The sequence below is a fragment of the Prionailurus bengalensis genome, chromosome B1, assembly GCF_016509475.1.
Source record: "Prionailurus bengalensis isolate Pbe53 chromosome B1, Fcat_Pben_1.1_paternal_pri, whole genome shotgun sequence".
In the NCBI taxonomy this organism is placed as follows: Eukaryota; Metazoa; Chordata; class Mammalia; order Carnivora; family Felidae; genus Prionailurus; species Prionailurus bengalensis.
The window spans coordinates 63,635,928-63,654,205 of NC_057344.1; the positions used below are offsets into that span (position 1 = coordinate 63,635,928).

The following is an 18,278-nucleotide window of genomic DNA, read 5'->3' on the forward strand; positions in this document are numbered from 1 at the left end:
CTCAGGTAAAAATAAAACAAGGCGAAGCAAAATAAAAACAGAAAAGAAAAAAGAAATGGTGCCATCTAGTGGTGACTGAGTGCTATAGGTTGGAAACAAATGAAATAAATTTTTCAACCTCTGTCATATTTCATTCTGCCTATATGGTATCACACACCTATGCAAAATAGTTTCCCTATTCTTCAGTTTTGTCCCATGCTCAGAACACTCACTGATTTTAAGGTAGCTCTTTCTAGAAGGAGGAGCCCATTAGTGTTTCCTATACATGTAGATCATATGCAATGAGCTATTTCTAGCTCATCATACTGGATGCTGTTATTCTAGGCATAAAAACCATAAAGTAGGAGCACCTGGGTGGCTCAGTCCGTTAAGCATCCAACTTGATTTTGGCTCAGGTCATGATCTCACTGTCTGTGAGATTGAGCCCCAATACGGATCCATGCTGGGGGTGGAACCTGCTTAAGAATCTCTCTCTCTCTCTCTCTCTCTCTCTCTCTCTCTCTCTTTCTCTCTCTCTCTCTCCCTCTCTCTCTCTTCCTGCCCCCCTGCTCACAAGCACTCTCTCAAAAACAAAACAAAACAAAACAAAACAAAACAAAACACAAAAAAACCCCCACAAAGTAATGACCCTTGGATTGTCAGTAGAAATTGAAAGTTGGGTAAAAAGAGGTAGTAGGGTATCTCTTATTGTCAGATGATGTAGTGGGATAACAGTCAAATGATGTCATGGGATAATAAATCCTGTCAGATAGCTACCTATGGCTATTGAAAATGGAACCTAATTATCTCCTTGTTGGTGCTCAGAGCAGAGAGCCCTTAGCCAGAAACTTTCTACCATCATGCACTTAATTCCAGAGAACAGTGGCTTCATGGCCATCTTCTGGGTCTCAAAGCCAGTCAAAAGTTTATTGTCTGAAGGCAGAAATGATGCCTTTAGAGGATGATGCTGTCTGTGCTCTCCCCACCGTGGAGTATTATTGTGGGAGCATCTAAAAAACAATTGGTTGTACAACCTGCTTTTTTCCTGGGTTGTGTGCCTAAAGTCTGATCTCTGGATACTTTTGTCCACCTCGGTTTACCTGATATACAAATGAATCACTTTCCCCTGTAGCTTCTCACAGGGTAGGAATAACTGAATTTATTATTTAGTAGCATATTATAGATAACACATACTTATTTTTACATATGAAAAAAAATAAATTGTACTCCTTTTATCATACTGAATATCGTATCACATCTAAGTATATCTAAGCTTACCTAAGCTGATTTAAGTTACAATCATATAGTAATAACTAAAGCATGGTTACCTTGATCTGTCATTATTATTTAGAAAATCCCTAGAAACCAATTTAGCTCATACATTATTTCTCTATCTCAGAAGGGAACTGGGTCATTAGATTAATCTTAGCCCACGATCCTACAGCCATGCTGTCCTCCAGCAACTAGAATGATCCTTATAAGTAAATCAGACTTCGCTGCTCCGCTGCTTAATTTGCAAATGGCTCCGCTGAGAATAAAGTCTTAATTCCCAGCCCTTCCCTACAAGGCCCTGGGTCACGTGCCCACAATCTCTGTGATGATGGTGTCTGTGATACTGGCCATGCTCCTGCACGCTGACTTTGTTTCTCTTTCTGGTCATACGCAGCGATCACACCCTACTGAGCAAGACACAGAGCTCTTTCCCGGCCAGGGCCTGGAGTGTTCCTCCACATTTCCCCGGATCTGGTTCTTGGGCATCATTTCCTGTTCCGTTCAATCACTCGCTACCCACAGAGGCCTCTCTTGCCTCCCATCTAAACCCAGCTCTGAGCACACATCGTTGTCCTGTTTTCTTGTCCTTGTCGTTTCTTACCCATTGCAATTTTTTTGTTTGTCTGTCTTCATAAAATAAAACTGTATGAAAACAGGTCCAGAATTCTGATTGTTTACCTCTGTATCCGTAGAGCTCCCCAAAATGGTATGCCCTAAATATTTCTATAAATGTTCATGAAATGAATGTAAGTGAATAAATGAGCGAACATAAAAAGCATATAAGTGGGGCACCTGGGAGGCTTGGTAGGTGAAGCTTCCGACTTAAGCTCTGGTCACGATCTCACGGTTCGTGAGTTCAAGCCGGGAGATGCGCTCCGTGCTGACAGCTCAGAGCCTGGAACTTGTTTCAGATTCTGTCTCCCTCTCTCTCTGCCCCTCCCTCGCTTGTGCTCTGTTTGTCTGTCTCTGTCTCTGGAATAAGTAAACATTAAAAAACTTTTTTTAATTAAAAGAAAAAGCACACAAGCAAGTTGATGCAGAGATCCAAATTTCATAGCTGTGGGAAAATCTGGGTTGTAGGTATATTCAGAAATCTTGGCGATATCAAGTGCTCTATTGTGCAAATCCCACTCAGAGCACAAGAAGTATGCTTTGAAATGGTCTTAAGGATTTAATAGAATGGACGGCCTTGTTGGGATGGATGGTTTTCCTTGCTGCCATTATTGCTGGCAAGGTGGAGATGTGATCCTGGTGCCGTGTTGATTTATTTTCTCTCTGGTGGTGGCTTGCTGCTCTAGGCTCTTCTTCTGTCTCATCCATTTATTCCATGGATGTTGGAATAAACTCTCGAGTGCTGTTATGATCTCTTGGGGACTGTGCGGAACATGCTCTTTTTGTTGAATCACCTTCCTCATGTGAACGCCTTGTGTTTGCACTGAGAGCTGAAGGGAATGGGTCAAGTGACCGACTTCATCTGACGAAAAGTCTGCCAGACCCAATACAAAGGGCTCATTCACAGTAAGTAAATAAACTTTTCTGGGCACCAAGGACTTTTTTAGTATTTTGAATTCTTAAACCAACTCTATCAGAAAGCTATAGGCTAAAAAAAATTCTATGAGGTTCTGCAAGTTCCTCCTCTTGTTTTCAGAGGCCATGGGGGAAAAGTCTAAAAGCTATACTATTTACAGATATTCACATGGTCTCACTTTATTTTTTTTTATTATTTTTTTAAAAGTTTATTTATTTATTTATTTTTGAGAGAGAGAGTGTGTGAGTGGGGAGGGCAGAGAGAGACAGAATCCCAAACAGCCTCCACACTGTCAGAGTGGGGCTCGAACTCACAAACTGTGAGATCATGACATGAACCGTGAGGTCACGAGCTGAGCTGAAATCAAGACTCTGAGGCTTAACCAACTGAGCCACCCAGCCAGGCGCCCCCCCCCCCCCCCCCATGGTCTCACTTTAAAGCACAGGCTCTGGCTACTAACCCAACGCCCACACCATTCCCCTTGCCTGCTGCAGTTGTTTGCTCTTTGTGTTTTGGAGACAAAGTATCTCTGTCTCCTTTAAAATTTCTGAACAACACTCAGCTGCTGCATGGAACAATTGCCTTATTTAAATGATCTGAAATCAATTGCACCTCTTTCTGTTGTGTTTGTAGGAGTGAAAATGGTCATGTATATGTTTCTGTCATGGTGTAAATATCATCCACAAAACAAGTCCTTTTATTTTCTGAAACACCACCACCATGTTCGTTTCTGTATTATATGTTCCTGAACTATCTCTTTACTTTGTAGGCTCCTTGTTATGCACTGAATGTTTGTGTCCCCCCAGACTCCTCATGTTGAAATCTAATCCCCCTAAGGTGATGGTTTTTGGAGGTGGAGCCTTTGAGAGGTGATTAGATGATAGGACTGGAGCCCTGATGAACGGTATCAGTGCCCTTACAAAAGAGACCCCAGAGTCCTCCCTGACCCCTTCCGCAACATGAGTACACAGTGAGGAGATAGCTGCCCATGAACCAGGAACAGGACCTCACTGGACCTGGGATCTGCCAGTGTCTTGATCTTGGGTTTCCCAGAATCTAGAACTGTGAGTAATAAATGTTTGTTGTTTAAGCCACCCAGACTGTGGTATTTTTGTTATAGCAGCCCAAACGTATACTCATACTCTTGGCTGCATTGCTGAATGACAAATGTGTTCCCAGCTCTTGTACTGTTGTTTCTACTTTATGTTTCAACGTTCTAAATGTCTCCTTGATTGATTTTCTTAATCTTTATTTTGGATTCCCCATCATACTGATCTCTCCTGTCTTGGGCAACTCCATATTTCAAGCCATCTTTTCTTCAAACTTTAGCTAAAAAAGCCATCTTCTTCCTGAGAACTTTTCCCTAAATAAAATTACAGGTTTGGAAAGAAGAAAGGACCACCTTGCTTATACACTACCTGATGATTGAATTCTCCCTAAACTGTTTTGGCAGAACAGATGCTCAGCCTAAGCTTGAATTCCTCTAGTGACAGGGCACTCACTACCTTTGGAAGCAACTCATTTAACCTTTGGCTAGCTCTCTGCTCATTAGCAAACTCTTTCTTTAGATGAGCTGAATTCTTCTCATCACAGACATTACAATTCAGTTCTTAAATGCAGAGCTAGTAAGTTCTTCTTTCATATGAGGACTGTTCAAATATTTGAAGACAATGAATCTATAACATGTCGTTCCACTTCCTGTCTTGTCTCTAAACAAATAGTCCTCATATGACACAGTGCCGTGTCTCTTTTCCCTTATGATTTCTCCCCTTAGCTTCCAAGTCTTTTAAGTGATGTATCCAAGCTGAAGACCATGTTTTTTAATAGCTTGCCCAGAGCCCAAAGAGCAGAGTGGTAGTGTCCACTGCCTTTTACCTGTTCTCTTTCATCAATGATCTGGTTCCAAATCAGGCCTAGTTTTTATTTATTTATTTGTTTATTTATTTGTTTATAAAGTTTATTTGTTTATTTTGAGAGAGAGAGAGCACAAGTGGGGAAGGGGCAGAGAGAGGGAGAGAGAGAGAGAATCCCAAGCAGGCTCCATACCACCAGTGCAGAGCCCGATGCAGGGCTTAAACTCACGAACTGCGGGATCATGACCTGAGCCAAAGTCATAGGCTTAACCAATTGAGTCCCCCAGGCGCCCCAGGCCTAATTTTTAAAAACATTATACTTGCTGTCAGACTAAACCCTCCCTGTCTTTTTTTTTTTTATCTGCATTATTTCCAAATTGTCAAATCACAGTTCTTATATTAAATTCTTTTATAGTTGGTTGTTTGGTTTTTATAGTTTTTATCCACTAAATTACGTATTTTTAGATTTAGCCCATCTACCTACCTGTGTGAGACCGTTTTTGGATCCTTCTTTTATCATCCCACATATTTGCAAATTCTTTCAGCTTTATGTCACCTATGCCAATGAGTTAGTCTTCTACGATGGCATTTAAGTCTTGGGTGAAAACACTGCTTGGAACAAGGTTATTGGCTCAATAAGAACGGGACAAATACACTGTGGTTATTGGATTTGCTTAATCTACACATTTAGGGAGTCCACTTTTTTGGAGTTTTAGGGGGAATCATATGGGATAAAGTACCTCCAATATTGCTTTTACATTTGGTGGGTGCTCAGTAAATTAGTCATTGAGATTTATCCCCCTTCCTGAAATTCTCTCTTTTTTTTTCACACATTCTTTTTTTCTATTTTCTTTTCTTTCTTTCTTTCTTTCTTTCTTTCTTTCTTTCTTTCTTTCTTTCTCAAAGTTTATTTATTTATTTTGAGAGAAACAGAGAGACAGTGCAACGGGAGGAGGGGCAGAGAGAGAGAGGGAGACAGAGAATCTCCACCCCCCCTCCAGTGGGGCTCAAACGCACGAAACCGTGAGATCGTGACCTGAGCTGAAACCAAGAGTTGGACGCTTAACCTACTGAGCCACCCAGTGCCCCTGCTTCCTGAAATTCTTAAGTTTAATTTGCCTCTGCAGATCTGTTCTTTGTAAAAAATAAATCCCTTAATTTTAATCTGTGTCTCTATTTGGTCCATCTTCAAAAATTCTCAGGTTTTAACTACATACTTATTTTAAAGAGATTATTTTCATCCCTCCTGATGTATTTATTGGTTTCCAATTTATTTAATATCATTTTCAAGATTTCTAAAGGGTAATTTAAAAGTAGCATTTATTGATTTTTTAGTGATTATAAATGTTATATTTGTTGGAGAATTTTGGAAAATAAAGAAAAATAGGGAAAAAAATCCTGGAAAGGTTCATGTTTTCATTTTGATATTCTCAAAGAATTCTTTAGGCAGTAGCTTTATACTGCTGAAGGAAGCATTACCAAATTTGTGATTCTCAAAGGTGTAGATTTCCTAAGGTGTTTTTTTCTCTTCTACCTTCTAAGGAGATATATATGTATTTAACTGTATTTGAGCTGTATTTAAATCAAGCTCATGCTCATGCTCATGCTAAGAATATGAACTTTCATTTTTTTCTTTACTCTTTTATCTCTAGTTAGATATTCATCCTTTACTCAAAAACAGTCAGAATCTCTTTAGGATTGAAAAATAATAGATCTCCAAAGTCTTTATTAGTTCAGGGCCATTTGAGGTCTATTTTTGGTCCAAGAGAGCATTAATGCAGGTATCTTTAGATTTTCCTCTTTGCTTGTTCTTCAAAGTGTTTTGCTCTTCTAGGCGGTGTGGAACCACATAAGTCCACCCACAACTGAGTGGCTCCAATGCTTTTAAACCTGAGAGAGTTTAGATGAATTATGCAAACGTTTTGTATCTTATTTTATGGCCGTATTGTTGGCTCTGCTTAGATGCTGTTAAGTGTTTTCAGTCACTGTGGTTGAATTAGTCATTCACTCAATCATTTTGTTTGTGGTAGATAGTTAAAATAGAAGAAAGACATACAGGGAATTATAGCCATGATCCAAGCACCTTGAATTCCAGGTGATGTCTGGTGTATCTCTAGTCTTTGGGCTCCCCTAAAACTTGGCAGGAGCTAGCCTATTTTTTTTTTTTTTTTTGCCCATGTTTGTTGCCATTTTAGAGCAGACATATTTATAGTCACCTCCCAATCAAACTTCACATTGAAAAGTTTCTATTTAAAGTTAAAGACAGTTTCCTATTTTGTGACTCCTTTGCCCTGCAGAGCGTGTGTTGTATGACTGTAGTGAGTGGTGAAGTCTGGACAGATTGAGGTGGCTCTCTTGCGTGTTCTTCCTGTAAACACTGCTTGAGCTGGCCAAAGCCCTGGAAGTGGGAGCCAAGACAAAGCATCAGATACTTCATTAAATTGAGTCTGCTGTCCAGGCTGGAGGTTACCTGTCACATCTCAGGCATAACTGTGATGGTGGGCCGTGGGGCTGCTGGACAGCACAGTCTTACTGACCTAACACTTTGCAACTACAGACTCTGTTTTTGGAAATGAGTAATTGGCCATAGCTTCTTTTCCTGTGTGTCAGTGCTACGATTTCTAGATCCCTAGATTCCAAAGGCCAGAAAATAGAAGCAGAGGAAAAGAATTCCCAATTATTTTACGAGGCTTACATTAATTGTGGTAAAGAAACCTGATAGATATTAGAAAAACAACAAAAGTGGGGCGCCTGGGTGGCGCAGTCGGTTAAGCGCCCGACTTCAGCCAGGTCACGATCTCGCGGTCTGTGAGTTCGAGCCCCGCGTCAGGCTCTGGGCTGATGGCTCAGAGCCTGGAGCCTGTTTCCGATTCTGTGTCTCCCTCTCTCTCTGCCCCTCCCCCGTTCATGCTCTGTCTCTCTCTGTCCCAAAAAATAAAATAAACGTTGAAAAAAAAATTAAAAAAAAAAAAAGAAAAACAACAAAAGAAAACTGCAGACTAATATTCCTAATGAATATAAACAGAAAAATCCGAACAGAATAAGAACAGAATAAAATCCAGTGGTGTACATAAAAGGATAATAGAATGACCAAGTAGTGTTTATCCCAGGTTATCCTAAGGTTGAAAATTTGACATTCAATCAATGTGATTTCCTATATTAAGAGAATAAATAGAGGCCCCTGGCTGGCTCAGTAGGTTAAGTGTCAGATTCCTGATTTGAGCTCAGGTCGTGATCTCATGGTTCATGAATTGGAGCTCCACATTGGGCTATGCGCTGACAGCATGGAGCCTGCTTGGAATTCTCTCGCTCTCTCTGCTCCTTCCCCACTCTCTCTCTCTCTCTCAAAATAAATAAATTAACAAGGGCTGAAGAGTGGGCTGCACAGATCAAGGGACATGAAGGCTGCTGGGGAAGACAGCTGGCTTGGCACAGCAGGGCCTCTCTGAAGTAGGGTGGGGTCAGCTGATTCCAGCCGCAGGGCACATACCTGCTCCCTAAGAATAGTGGATGGGGCTGGAAAGACCCCTGGGCCATGGGAGAATTGGAATTGTCACTGTAATGAGGGCTTAGCTTTTTTTTTTTTTTTTTTTTTAATAAAAATGATTCCTATCCCTTTCTTGATTTTCTCAATGATAGGGGACCCCTGTTCTACTTTCTGTCAGAGTACCCTTTCACCCAATAATCCTTACCCTCTAACCCAAAGAAAAACCCTCCTGAGGGGGCGCCTGGGTGGCGCAGTGGGTTAAGCGCCCGACTTCAGCCAGGTCACGATCTCGCGGTCCGGGAGTTCGAGCCCCGCATCGGGCTCTGGGCTGATGGCTCAGAGCCTGGAGCCTGTTTCCGATTCTGTGTCTCCCTCTCTCTCTGCCCCTCCCCTGTTCATGCTCTGTCTCTCTCTGTCCCAAAAATAAATAAATGTTGAAAAAAAAAAATCTTAAAAAAAAAAAAACCCTCCTGAGAATAAATCCCATTCAATTAATTATTATTGTTCTGAGTAGTATTCCATTTTATGAAAATCCCACATTTTGCTTATCAATTCATCTGTTGATATGCATATTTGGGTTGTTTCCAGTTTGGGACAATTATGAATAAAATTTCTATGACCATTTATGTAAAAAAAAAAAAAGAAAGAAAAGATCTCTACATTTAAAACTGCAAAACACTTCTGAGAGAAATCAAATAAGATCTAAATAAATTGTGACGTACACCATGTTTATGGGTTTGAAGACTCAGTATTGTTAAATTTATTCCTAACTTAACCTATAAATTCAAGGGAATCATGGTCATAATCTTACCACAGTTTTTTGCAGAAATTGATTATCTGATTCTAAATTTTCTATGGAAATGCAAAGGAGGTAGCACATCCAAACATTTTTGAAAAAGAAGAGTAAACTTAAAGGACTCATATTACCTGACTTGGCAACTTACTATAAAGAAGAGACAAATAATTTAATGGAACTGAATCAAGAATCCAGAATTAAGATCTACCCTTTATGGTCATTTGATTTTTTACAAAGTATCTGAAGGAATCCAGTGGAAAAGGGTAAAAAAATTTTTTTTTAGTTTATTTATTTATTTTGAGAGAGAGAGAAAGAGAGAGAGAGAGAGAGTACAAATAGGGGAGGAACAGAGGGAGACAGAGAAAAAATTTTTAAAAAGTGGTGGAACATTAAAAAAGAAAGAAAAGAGCTTCCACTCTTGTTTCACACTAAACACAAACACATAGTTTTAGAGCTGAATGTAAAAGCCAAAATGATGATGTCTAGGGAAAAAGGAAAAACAAAACATAGAAGAGTATCTTTGCAACTTGAGTTAAAAAAAAAAAGACTTTTAAAAATAGCATACATAAATTAATAACCATGCAAAAATAGGTAATTAGACTTCATCAAACTTTAAAACTAGTGCTTACCCAACCACACCTTTAAGAAAGTGAACGAGCAAGCCACAGACTGGGAGAAAATATTTCAAAATATGTATCTGACAAAGGATTTGCAGCTGCAATATATACTTACAAAAATGCCTCCAACTCAATAATAAAAAGACAAACAATCTATTTTTTTAAATGGACCAAATATTTGAATACACATTTAACAGTGGTATGCAAATTACCATGGGAAAATGCTCAGCAACATGAGTCATCAAGTAAATGCCAATAAAACCACAATGAGCCAGCACTACCCAACCACCAGAATAATAACTACTGAACGAGCTGACAACCTTAGAATTGACAAGGATATGGAGCAACTGAAATTCTCACACAATATTGGTGAGGGCGATAAAATGATACAATCACTCTGGAAAAGGCTCTGGTAGTGTCTTAGACAACTAAGATTATTACTACATTATGACCCAGCAGCATATGTCCAAAAAACGATTTGTATAAGAATGTTTATAACAGGCTTATTCATAATAGTCAAAAATTGGATAAAGCTCAGGTGCCCATCAACAAAAGGATGGATAAACAAACCTTGGTATATTCATACAATAGAATACTGCTTATCAATAAAAAAGCAATGACTTACTGATACACACAAAAACATGAATGAACCTAAAAAAAGCCATCATGCATACGTACTGTATAAAGGACAGGCAGGATGCTTCCCCTGACTAGGCAGGGGAATAAAAAGCTTTCTAGATCTGGAAGGATGATGATGTTTTATATCTTGACAAGGGTCTGGATCACACAGATGTATATATTTATCAAAACCCATCTGATAGTATACTAAAGATTTGGGCATTTTACTGTACATAAACTTTATCTCAAGGAAAAGGTTAAACAACAATTGAACTCGAATTAGTGATCTACATACCTAAATGTTTAGGTAAAGTATACTGAGGTCTGCAAATTTAAAATGCATCATAGAAGTAAGGAAGATGGAGCCTCCAGGTTGGTGAACATGTGTTGATTTGGGGGCAGTGGCACACCTGGACAGGACACAGAAGCTCTGTGCCCTTTCCCACACCTCACCCTGTGCTCTTCCTGAGTTAAATCTTCTTATTTTAAACTACATGTCTCCAAACATGGGACTGCCTGGCTGGCGGGATAATGAGTGAATGAAAGAAGGGTGGATGGATGGTTGGATGGATGGATGGATGGATGGATCTGGCTCTTCTTGAGTTATATCCTCTTATTTTAACCTGTATATCCCAAACCATTAAAAACTATCCAAAAGAATAATCCAGAAAGAAAGAATTGAGAATCTGGACTTCATTAAAATTAAAAACTGCTTTGCGAAGAGTTCATGTTGAGAGGGTGAGAAGATAAGCCACAGACTGAAAGAAGATACTTGCAAAACCCATAATCTGATAAAGCAGCGTTTTCCAAAATATACCAAGAACTCTGAAATTCAATAGTAAGAAAACAAACAACCCAATTAAAAAAACAACAACAACAATGAAGGCCTTTATAGACATCTTATCAAAGAAGATACAGGTGTCACATAACATATGAAAAGATATTTCATATCATATATCATCCGGGAAAGGCCAACTGAAGCAACAATGAGATACCACTACACATGTATTAGAAATCCAGCACACTGACAGAATCAAATGTTGGTGACGATGTAGACAGAAACTATCATTCATTGCTGATGAGAATGCAAAATGGTACAGCCATTTTTTGATACAATTCGGCAGTTTCTTACAAAACTAAACATAACTCTTGCCATATGATCCAGCAACCACTCTCTTTGGTATTTGCCCAAAGAAGTTGAAAATGTATCTCGTGCAGAAACTGGCACACAGCCTTATTTATCATTGCCAAAATTTTGAAGACGTTCTTCAGCAGGTGAATGAGTAAATGAATGGTGGTATGCCCAGACAATGGAATATTATTCAGCTCTCAAAAGAAATGAGCCATCATGCTACCAAAAGACATTAAACAGTCATCTGGGTGGCCCAGTCAGTTGAGCATCTGACTTCGGCTCAACTCATGATCTCATGGTTTGTGAGTTTGAGCCCCACATCCAGCTTTGCACTGACAGCACAGAACCTACTTCAGATTCTCTACCTCCCTCTCTCTCTGCCACTCCCTCACTCACACACACACTCTCTTGGTCTCAAAAATAAATAAACATTAAAAAAATTTTTTTAATTAAAAATAAAAATAATATTAAAAAAGACATTAAGGAACCTCAAAATGCCTATTACGAACTGAAAGAAACCAGTCTGAAAGGTAACATACTGTATGATTCCAACTACATGATATTCTGGAAAGGGCAAAACTGCGGAGATGATGAAAGCATTAGTGGTTGCCAGGGATGGGGGAATAGGCAACACCAAGAGTGAACCCTCCCATAAACTATGGACTTTGGGGTATTATGATGTGTCGATTTAGGTTCATCAATTGTAACAAATGTACTACTCTGGTGGGAGAATGTTGATAATGGGGGAGGCAGTGCATGCATAGAGGCTGAGGTGATATAAGAAATATTTGTATTTCAGTCTTAATTTTGCTGTGAACCTAAAAGTGCTCTAAAAAAATAAAAGTAAAGAACATGAATAGATGGATGAATAGACGGAGGGGTATTGGATAGTATGTGAAGAAGCCAATGCAACAAGATGTTAATTGTAGAATCTATGTGGTAGGTATTTGGGTGTTCGTGGTATAATTATTTTTCTTTTTTGTATGTTTGAAAATTTTTAACGATTAAGGAACAAAATGTCTTTGCTGCTAAAGTCCTAGATAAAAAGACTCTTAGTTGGACTTGAGAATATGAAAAGCATCATTTTGTGTGTGTGTTTCTGTAGATTAATTGTAAATATTGCATCCCGGAGAATTTTTGCTTTTAATTGTTGATAATGTAATTGCTGCTCTGTCCCAACAGAGAGAAACCCTATGAGACCGGGTGGATTTTCTATACCTTATCACATGAACAATAGGCAACTCAATAGACTTAGTTTGCCCCAATTTGAATTTCTGAGGCATATCTTATAACATTTTTACCTCAGAATGCTGGCTGAATATCCAGAACAAAATAATGTTGGTTACAGATTGCTATCATCAGATTTGTGTTACAAAAAGTCTTTAAAAATATTCAGGAGGACATGTTATCATTTACCTGCTTTTAGCCCTAAATTAAAAATAAAGAAGGCATTATTTAACTATGTCCCTCAGAAATGTTTCTCTTGAAATCGTTTCTGGCTTTCACCAAAATACAGTATCATAATTTCAACAATAGTACTTTTCAACAAAAGTACGAGAACTCAATGAGGTCCTGTGATTTAGTTTGCTTAATTCTACCTAGGAAGTAAATGAAAATACATTTCTTCTAACTTGGGGGACAAAATACTAGCACAAAGAAATCAATCATAGAGAGCAAAGAGAAGAAAAATATCCTGAAAGGGTGTTCCACAAAGCACAGATTTCTTCTTCCTCTTTTTAGCCATATTGCTTTCATGCTAAAGAAAAAAAATCTCCAGGAAAGAACAGTAAGTGGAATTTCATATTTGTGGCAATGAAATATATTGCTAGTCAATATGGATTAATTTAAACAAAGTTTCATTTTGAGGTAAAGAAAATATGAGAATTTTATAAAAACTTACCAGAAGCATTCCTGTCCCTGACAGTGGCTAGGAAGAAACCCATGAGCCTGATTCAAACAGAGTCTTCAGTGTCTTGGGGTCAGGACAGGACAGGACAGGCGGTGTCCCTTAATAAACATTTTCACTGAACTCTACAAGGCCATGAAAACGTTGGTGCTTCCTGATGCCAATTCATTAACCAAAGTTTACTAATCTACCTGGAATTTTAATTAAGATTTGTCCAAGAAGAATATGTACTTCCAAAGGAAAAAAAAAGTCACCCCCTCCTGAAGAATCAAGAAGGAAACAGGAAACTGAATAAGTTCAGCTATTTACTTTTCTATCACATGCCCTTCTGTAAATACTGCTAATATATACAGCTTTGAGCAAAGGCTGTTCCCTCCGCTCAGCACACTTGAGATTCAACAGGTGGTTTATAGGAGTGACGTGTCTGAACACAGGTCAATTTCTATAGTGTTCTTTAACAATAAGTCAGGCTGAACAAATGAAGAGTTTGGTAAACAATTAACTTTCCAAGGTACTGTTTATCTTGGGACTTTGTCTTGGTTTTTATTGTATTGTAAGTAGCCCTTTTGCTGTTTACTCCACCAGGAGATCTCAGTATTTTCTCCTTATTCATTATTATTTTTTTTATTTTAGAAGCATTAACTAATTCATTAACTAATTAAGGAGTAAGCGCAACACTTCTGGAGGGACTTTAGCAATAAATGAATACTCCTGAACTGAGGCCTTTCAGTGGAGGCTGCTAAATTTGTATGTCCAGAACATTATTTACAGGTTGAAAAATCTTGCTCATATGTGCTCTTCGGTCTTTCAAACACATGAAGATTCTGTGGTTAGTTGGCCATTAAAAAAATAAGCTTTTAGAGCAACTAATGTTGCTGAGTAACATGCGTTGGCAAGTGCTATTTAACATTTCTTCTCTTGGTCATTTTTCATGGCTGTATCATTTCATGTGTGTGACTATCCAAATCTCCACAGCCAATGCTGAGCATATTTGTTCTGTACCTCCAACAATTTGCTTTCAATTGAGTATGAAATACACATTTATACTTTGAATTTCTACATTGAGATGATCATACTTTGGATGTATTGGATTAAATAAAATATATTAAAATTAATTTTGCCTTTTTCTTTTTGATCTTTTTTTCAGTTTATTTGTTTACTTTGAGATACAGAGTGTGGGGGAGTGCCAAGAGAGGGAAAGAGGTACAATCCCAAGCAGCCTCCACACCATCAGTGCACAGCCCGATGTGGGGCTCCAACTCACCAACTGTGAGATCATGACCTGAGCTGAAATCCAGAGTCCAACCTTTAACCAACTGAGCTACCCAGGTGCCCGTCTTTTTTATCTTTTTTTATGTGATTATTAAAAAATTTAATATTACATATAGACCTCTCTTATTTTTACTGAATAGCACTACTCTATTCTTCCTTGTATCTCTCATCCAGGATCAAAATCTGATACCATCTTGGATTTCTCTGTTTCTTCAAGTCCAAGGTTGTTTTCGTAATTTCTCTCAGATTCAGCCCATCCTTTCATTGCCATTGCCAGGATTTAGCATTGTGATCATCAACTGGAGAATCTGTCCCCAAATTCTCATTCTTTCCCTTTTATTTCATCTCTTTTGCTCTGACATCCATTAATATATTCAAAGTGTGTTTCTCTGGCATTCTTCTGGAGCCATAGCCACATGCGTATAGGAAGTCACATTTTTATATCTTCTTATTTAATAGATCCATCAGTAGATTTTCCATGTATAATTTTCTCTTCCATCTGATGCCTGTGTACTTCTTTTCTCTATTCTTCTTCTTCTTCTTCTTCTTCTTCTTTCTTCTTCTTCTTCTTCTTCTTCTTCTTCTTCTTCTTCTCCTCCTCTTCCTCCTCCTTCTCCTTCTTCTTCTTCTTTTAAGGAAACTACTCCCAATATGGGGCTTGAACTCACCACCTGGAGATCAAGAGTCACATGCTCCACTAACTGAGGCAGCCAGGAGCCCTCCATTCTGCTTTTTTTTTTCTTTTTGTAAATTTTAATCAATTTGTTGAAGTATTTTTATTTTATGTACAAATAATTACCATTAAGGTAGGAATGTTGGGTATCTGCAGTGAATCTTGGATTCAAGGGGGTTCACTTAATCCAACCCACTGAGCCTCCATCCTTTGCACACTGATGGAAACACTGGTGGAATGTGTGGAGGCAGTATTTCCGGATCAGACAACGAGGGTTTGAGCAGATGCGGCAAGAACCGGAACCTAGGTGGGATTTCCTGGGAGGGCTCCAGTAGAGCTGCTGGTGTCCCATCTTGCTCTCCGGGACGCAATGAGCAAAAGCCTTTTTTTAACGATTTTTAGTTAAAGTTGTATATAAGATTACTTTATTCCTTCATCTTCTCAATTGTTTCTTCTGTGTATCGGCCTGAGCCAAAATCAAGAGTTGGACACTTAACCCACTGAGCTACCCAGGCATCCCATGTATTTTGAATTTTCCATTTAATATATCAGAAATTATTCTGAGAGATGAACTTTTAAAATAAAGTTATAAAGATTTCTTCTTTTTTTTTTTTTGTTTGTTTGTTTTGTTTTTTTTTTTTTTCTGAGATTTATTGACAAATTGGTTTCCATACAACACCCAGTGCTCATCCCAAAAGGTGCCCTCCTCAATACCCATCACCCACCCACTCCTCCCTCCCACCCCCCATCAACCCTCAGTTTGTTCTCAGTTTTTAACAGTCTCTTATGCTTTGGCTCTCTCCCGTTCTAACCTCTTTTTTTTTTTTTTTTTCCTTCCCCTCCCCCATGGGTTCCTGTTAAGTTTCTCAGGATCCACATAAGAGTGAGACCATATGGTATCTGTCTTTCTCTGTATGGCTTATTTCACTTAGCATCACACTCTCCAGTTCCATCCACGTTGCTACAAAAGGCCATATTTCATTTTTTCTCATTGCCATGTAATATTCCATTGTGTATATAAACCACAATTTCTTTATCCATTCATCAGTGGATGGACATTTAGGCTCTTTCCATAATTTGGCTATTGTTGAGAGTGCTGCTATGAACATTGGTGTACAAGTGGCCCTATGCATCAGTGCTCCTGTATCCCTTGGATAAATTCCTAGCAGTGCTATTGCTGGGTCATAGGGTAGGTCTATTTTTAATTTTCTGAGGAACCTCCACACTGCTTTCCAGAGCGGCTGCACCAATTTGCATTCCCACCAACAGTGCAAGAGGGTTCCCGTTTCTCCACATCCTCGCCAGCATCTATAGTCTCCTGATTTGTTCATTTTGGCCACTCTGACTGGCGTGAGGTGATACCTGAGTGTGGTTTTGATTTGTATTTCCCTGATAAGGAGCGACGCTGAACATCTTTTCATGTGCCTGTTGGCCATCCGGATGTCTTCTTTAGAGAAGTGTCTATTCATGTTTTCTGCCCATTTCTTCACTGGGTTATTTGTTTTTCGGGTGTGGAGTTTGGTGAGCTCTTTATAGATTTTGGATACTAGCCCTTTGTCCGATATGTCATTTGCGAATATCTTTTCCCATTCCGTTGGTTGCCTTTTAGTTTTGTTGGTTGTTTCCTTTGCTGTGCAGAAGCTTTTTATCTTCATAAGGTCCCAGGAATTCACTTTTGCTTTTAATTCCCTTGCCTTTGGGGACGTGTCAAGTAAGAGATTGCTACGGCTGAGGTCAGAGAGGTCTTTTCCTGCTTTCTCCTCTAAGGTTTTGATGGTTTCCTGTCTCACATTTAGGTCCTTTATCCATTTTGAGTTTATTTTTGTGAATGGTGTGAGAAAGTGGTCTAGTTTCAACCTTCTGCATGTTGCTGTCCAGTTCTCCCAGCACCATTTGTTAAAGAGGCTGTCTTTTTTCCATTGGATGTTCTTTCCTGCTTTGTCAAAGATGAGTTGGCCATACGTTTGTGGGTCTAGTTCTGGGGTTTCTATTCTATTCCATTGGTCTATGTGTCTGTTTTGGTGCCAATACCATGCTGTCTTGATGATGACAGCTTTGTAGTAGAGGCTAAAGTCTGGGATTGTGATGCCTCCTGCTTTGGTCTTCTTCTTCAAAATTCCTTTGGCTATTCGGGGCCTTTTGTGGTTCCATATGAATTTTAGGATTGCTTGTTCTAGTTTCGAGAAGAATGCTGGTGCAATTTTGATTGGGATTGCATTGAATGTGTAGATAGCTTTGGGTAGTATTGACATTTTGACAATATTTATTTTTCCAATCCATGAGCAGGGAATGTCTTTCCATTTCTTTAAATCTTCTTCAATTTCCTTCAGAAGCTTTCTATAGTTTTCAGCATACAGATCCTTTACATCTTTGGTTAGATTTATTCCTAGGTATTTTATGCTTCTTGGTGCAATTGTGAATGGGATCAGTTTCTTGATTTGTCTTTCTGTTGCTTCATTGTTAGTGTATAAGAATGCAACTGATTTCTGTACATTGATTTTGTATCCTGCAACTTTGCTGAATTCCTGTATCAGTTCTAGCAGACTTTTGGTGGAGTCTATCGGATTTTCCATGTATAATATCATGTCATCTGCAAAAAGCGAAAGCTTGACTTCATCTTTGCCAATTTTGATGCCTTTGATTTCCTTTTGTTGTCTGATTGCTGATGCTAGAACTTCCAGCACTATGTTAAACAGCAGCGGTGAGAGTGGGCATCCTTGTCGTGTTCCTGATCTCAGGGAAAAAGCTTTCAGTTTTTCCCCGTTGAGGATGATGTTAGCTGTGGGCTTTTCATAAATGGCTTTTATGATCTTTAAGTATGTTCCTTCTATCCCGACTTTCTCAAGGGTTTTTATTAAGAAAGGGTGCTGGATTTTGTCGAAGGCCTTTTCTGCATCGATTGACAGGATCATATGGTTCTTCTCTCTTTTTTTGTTAATGTGATGTATCACGTTGATTGATTTGCGAATGTTGAACCAGCCCTGCATCCCAGGAATGAATCCCACTTGATCATGGTGAATAATTCTTTTTATATGCCGTTGAATTCGATTTGCTAGTATCTTATTGAGAATTTTTGCATCCATATTCATCAGGGATATTGGCCTGTAGTTCTCTTTTTTTACTGGGTCTCTGTCTGGTTTAGGAA

At 38.8% G+C, this 18,278-nt stretch overlaps 1 protein-coding gene across 1 annotated transcript; it reads right to left on the reverse strand.

Annotated features, from left to right (window-relative positions):
- Positions 1–15,311: 15,311 nt before the first annotated feature.
- Positions 15,312–15,494, reverse strand: LOC122467752 (40S ribosomal protein S29-like). The gene has a single exon (XM_043554357.1). It carries the CDS (start codon positions 15,483–15,485, stop codon positions 15,312–15,314), a length of 174 nt encoding a protein of 57 aa, XP_043410292.1. The 5' UTR covers positions 15,486–15,494.
- Between the last annotated feature and the right edge of the window lie 2,784 nt (positions 15,495–18,278).

Bases quoted from the DNA above. Each gene is read 5' to 3' on its own strand.
- LOC122467752 (XM_043554357.1), bottom strand. From the start codon at position 15,485: ATGGGACACCAGCAGCTCTACTGGAGCCCTCCCAGGAAATCCCACCTA.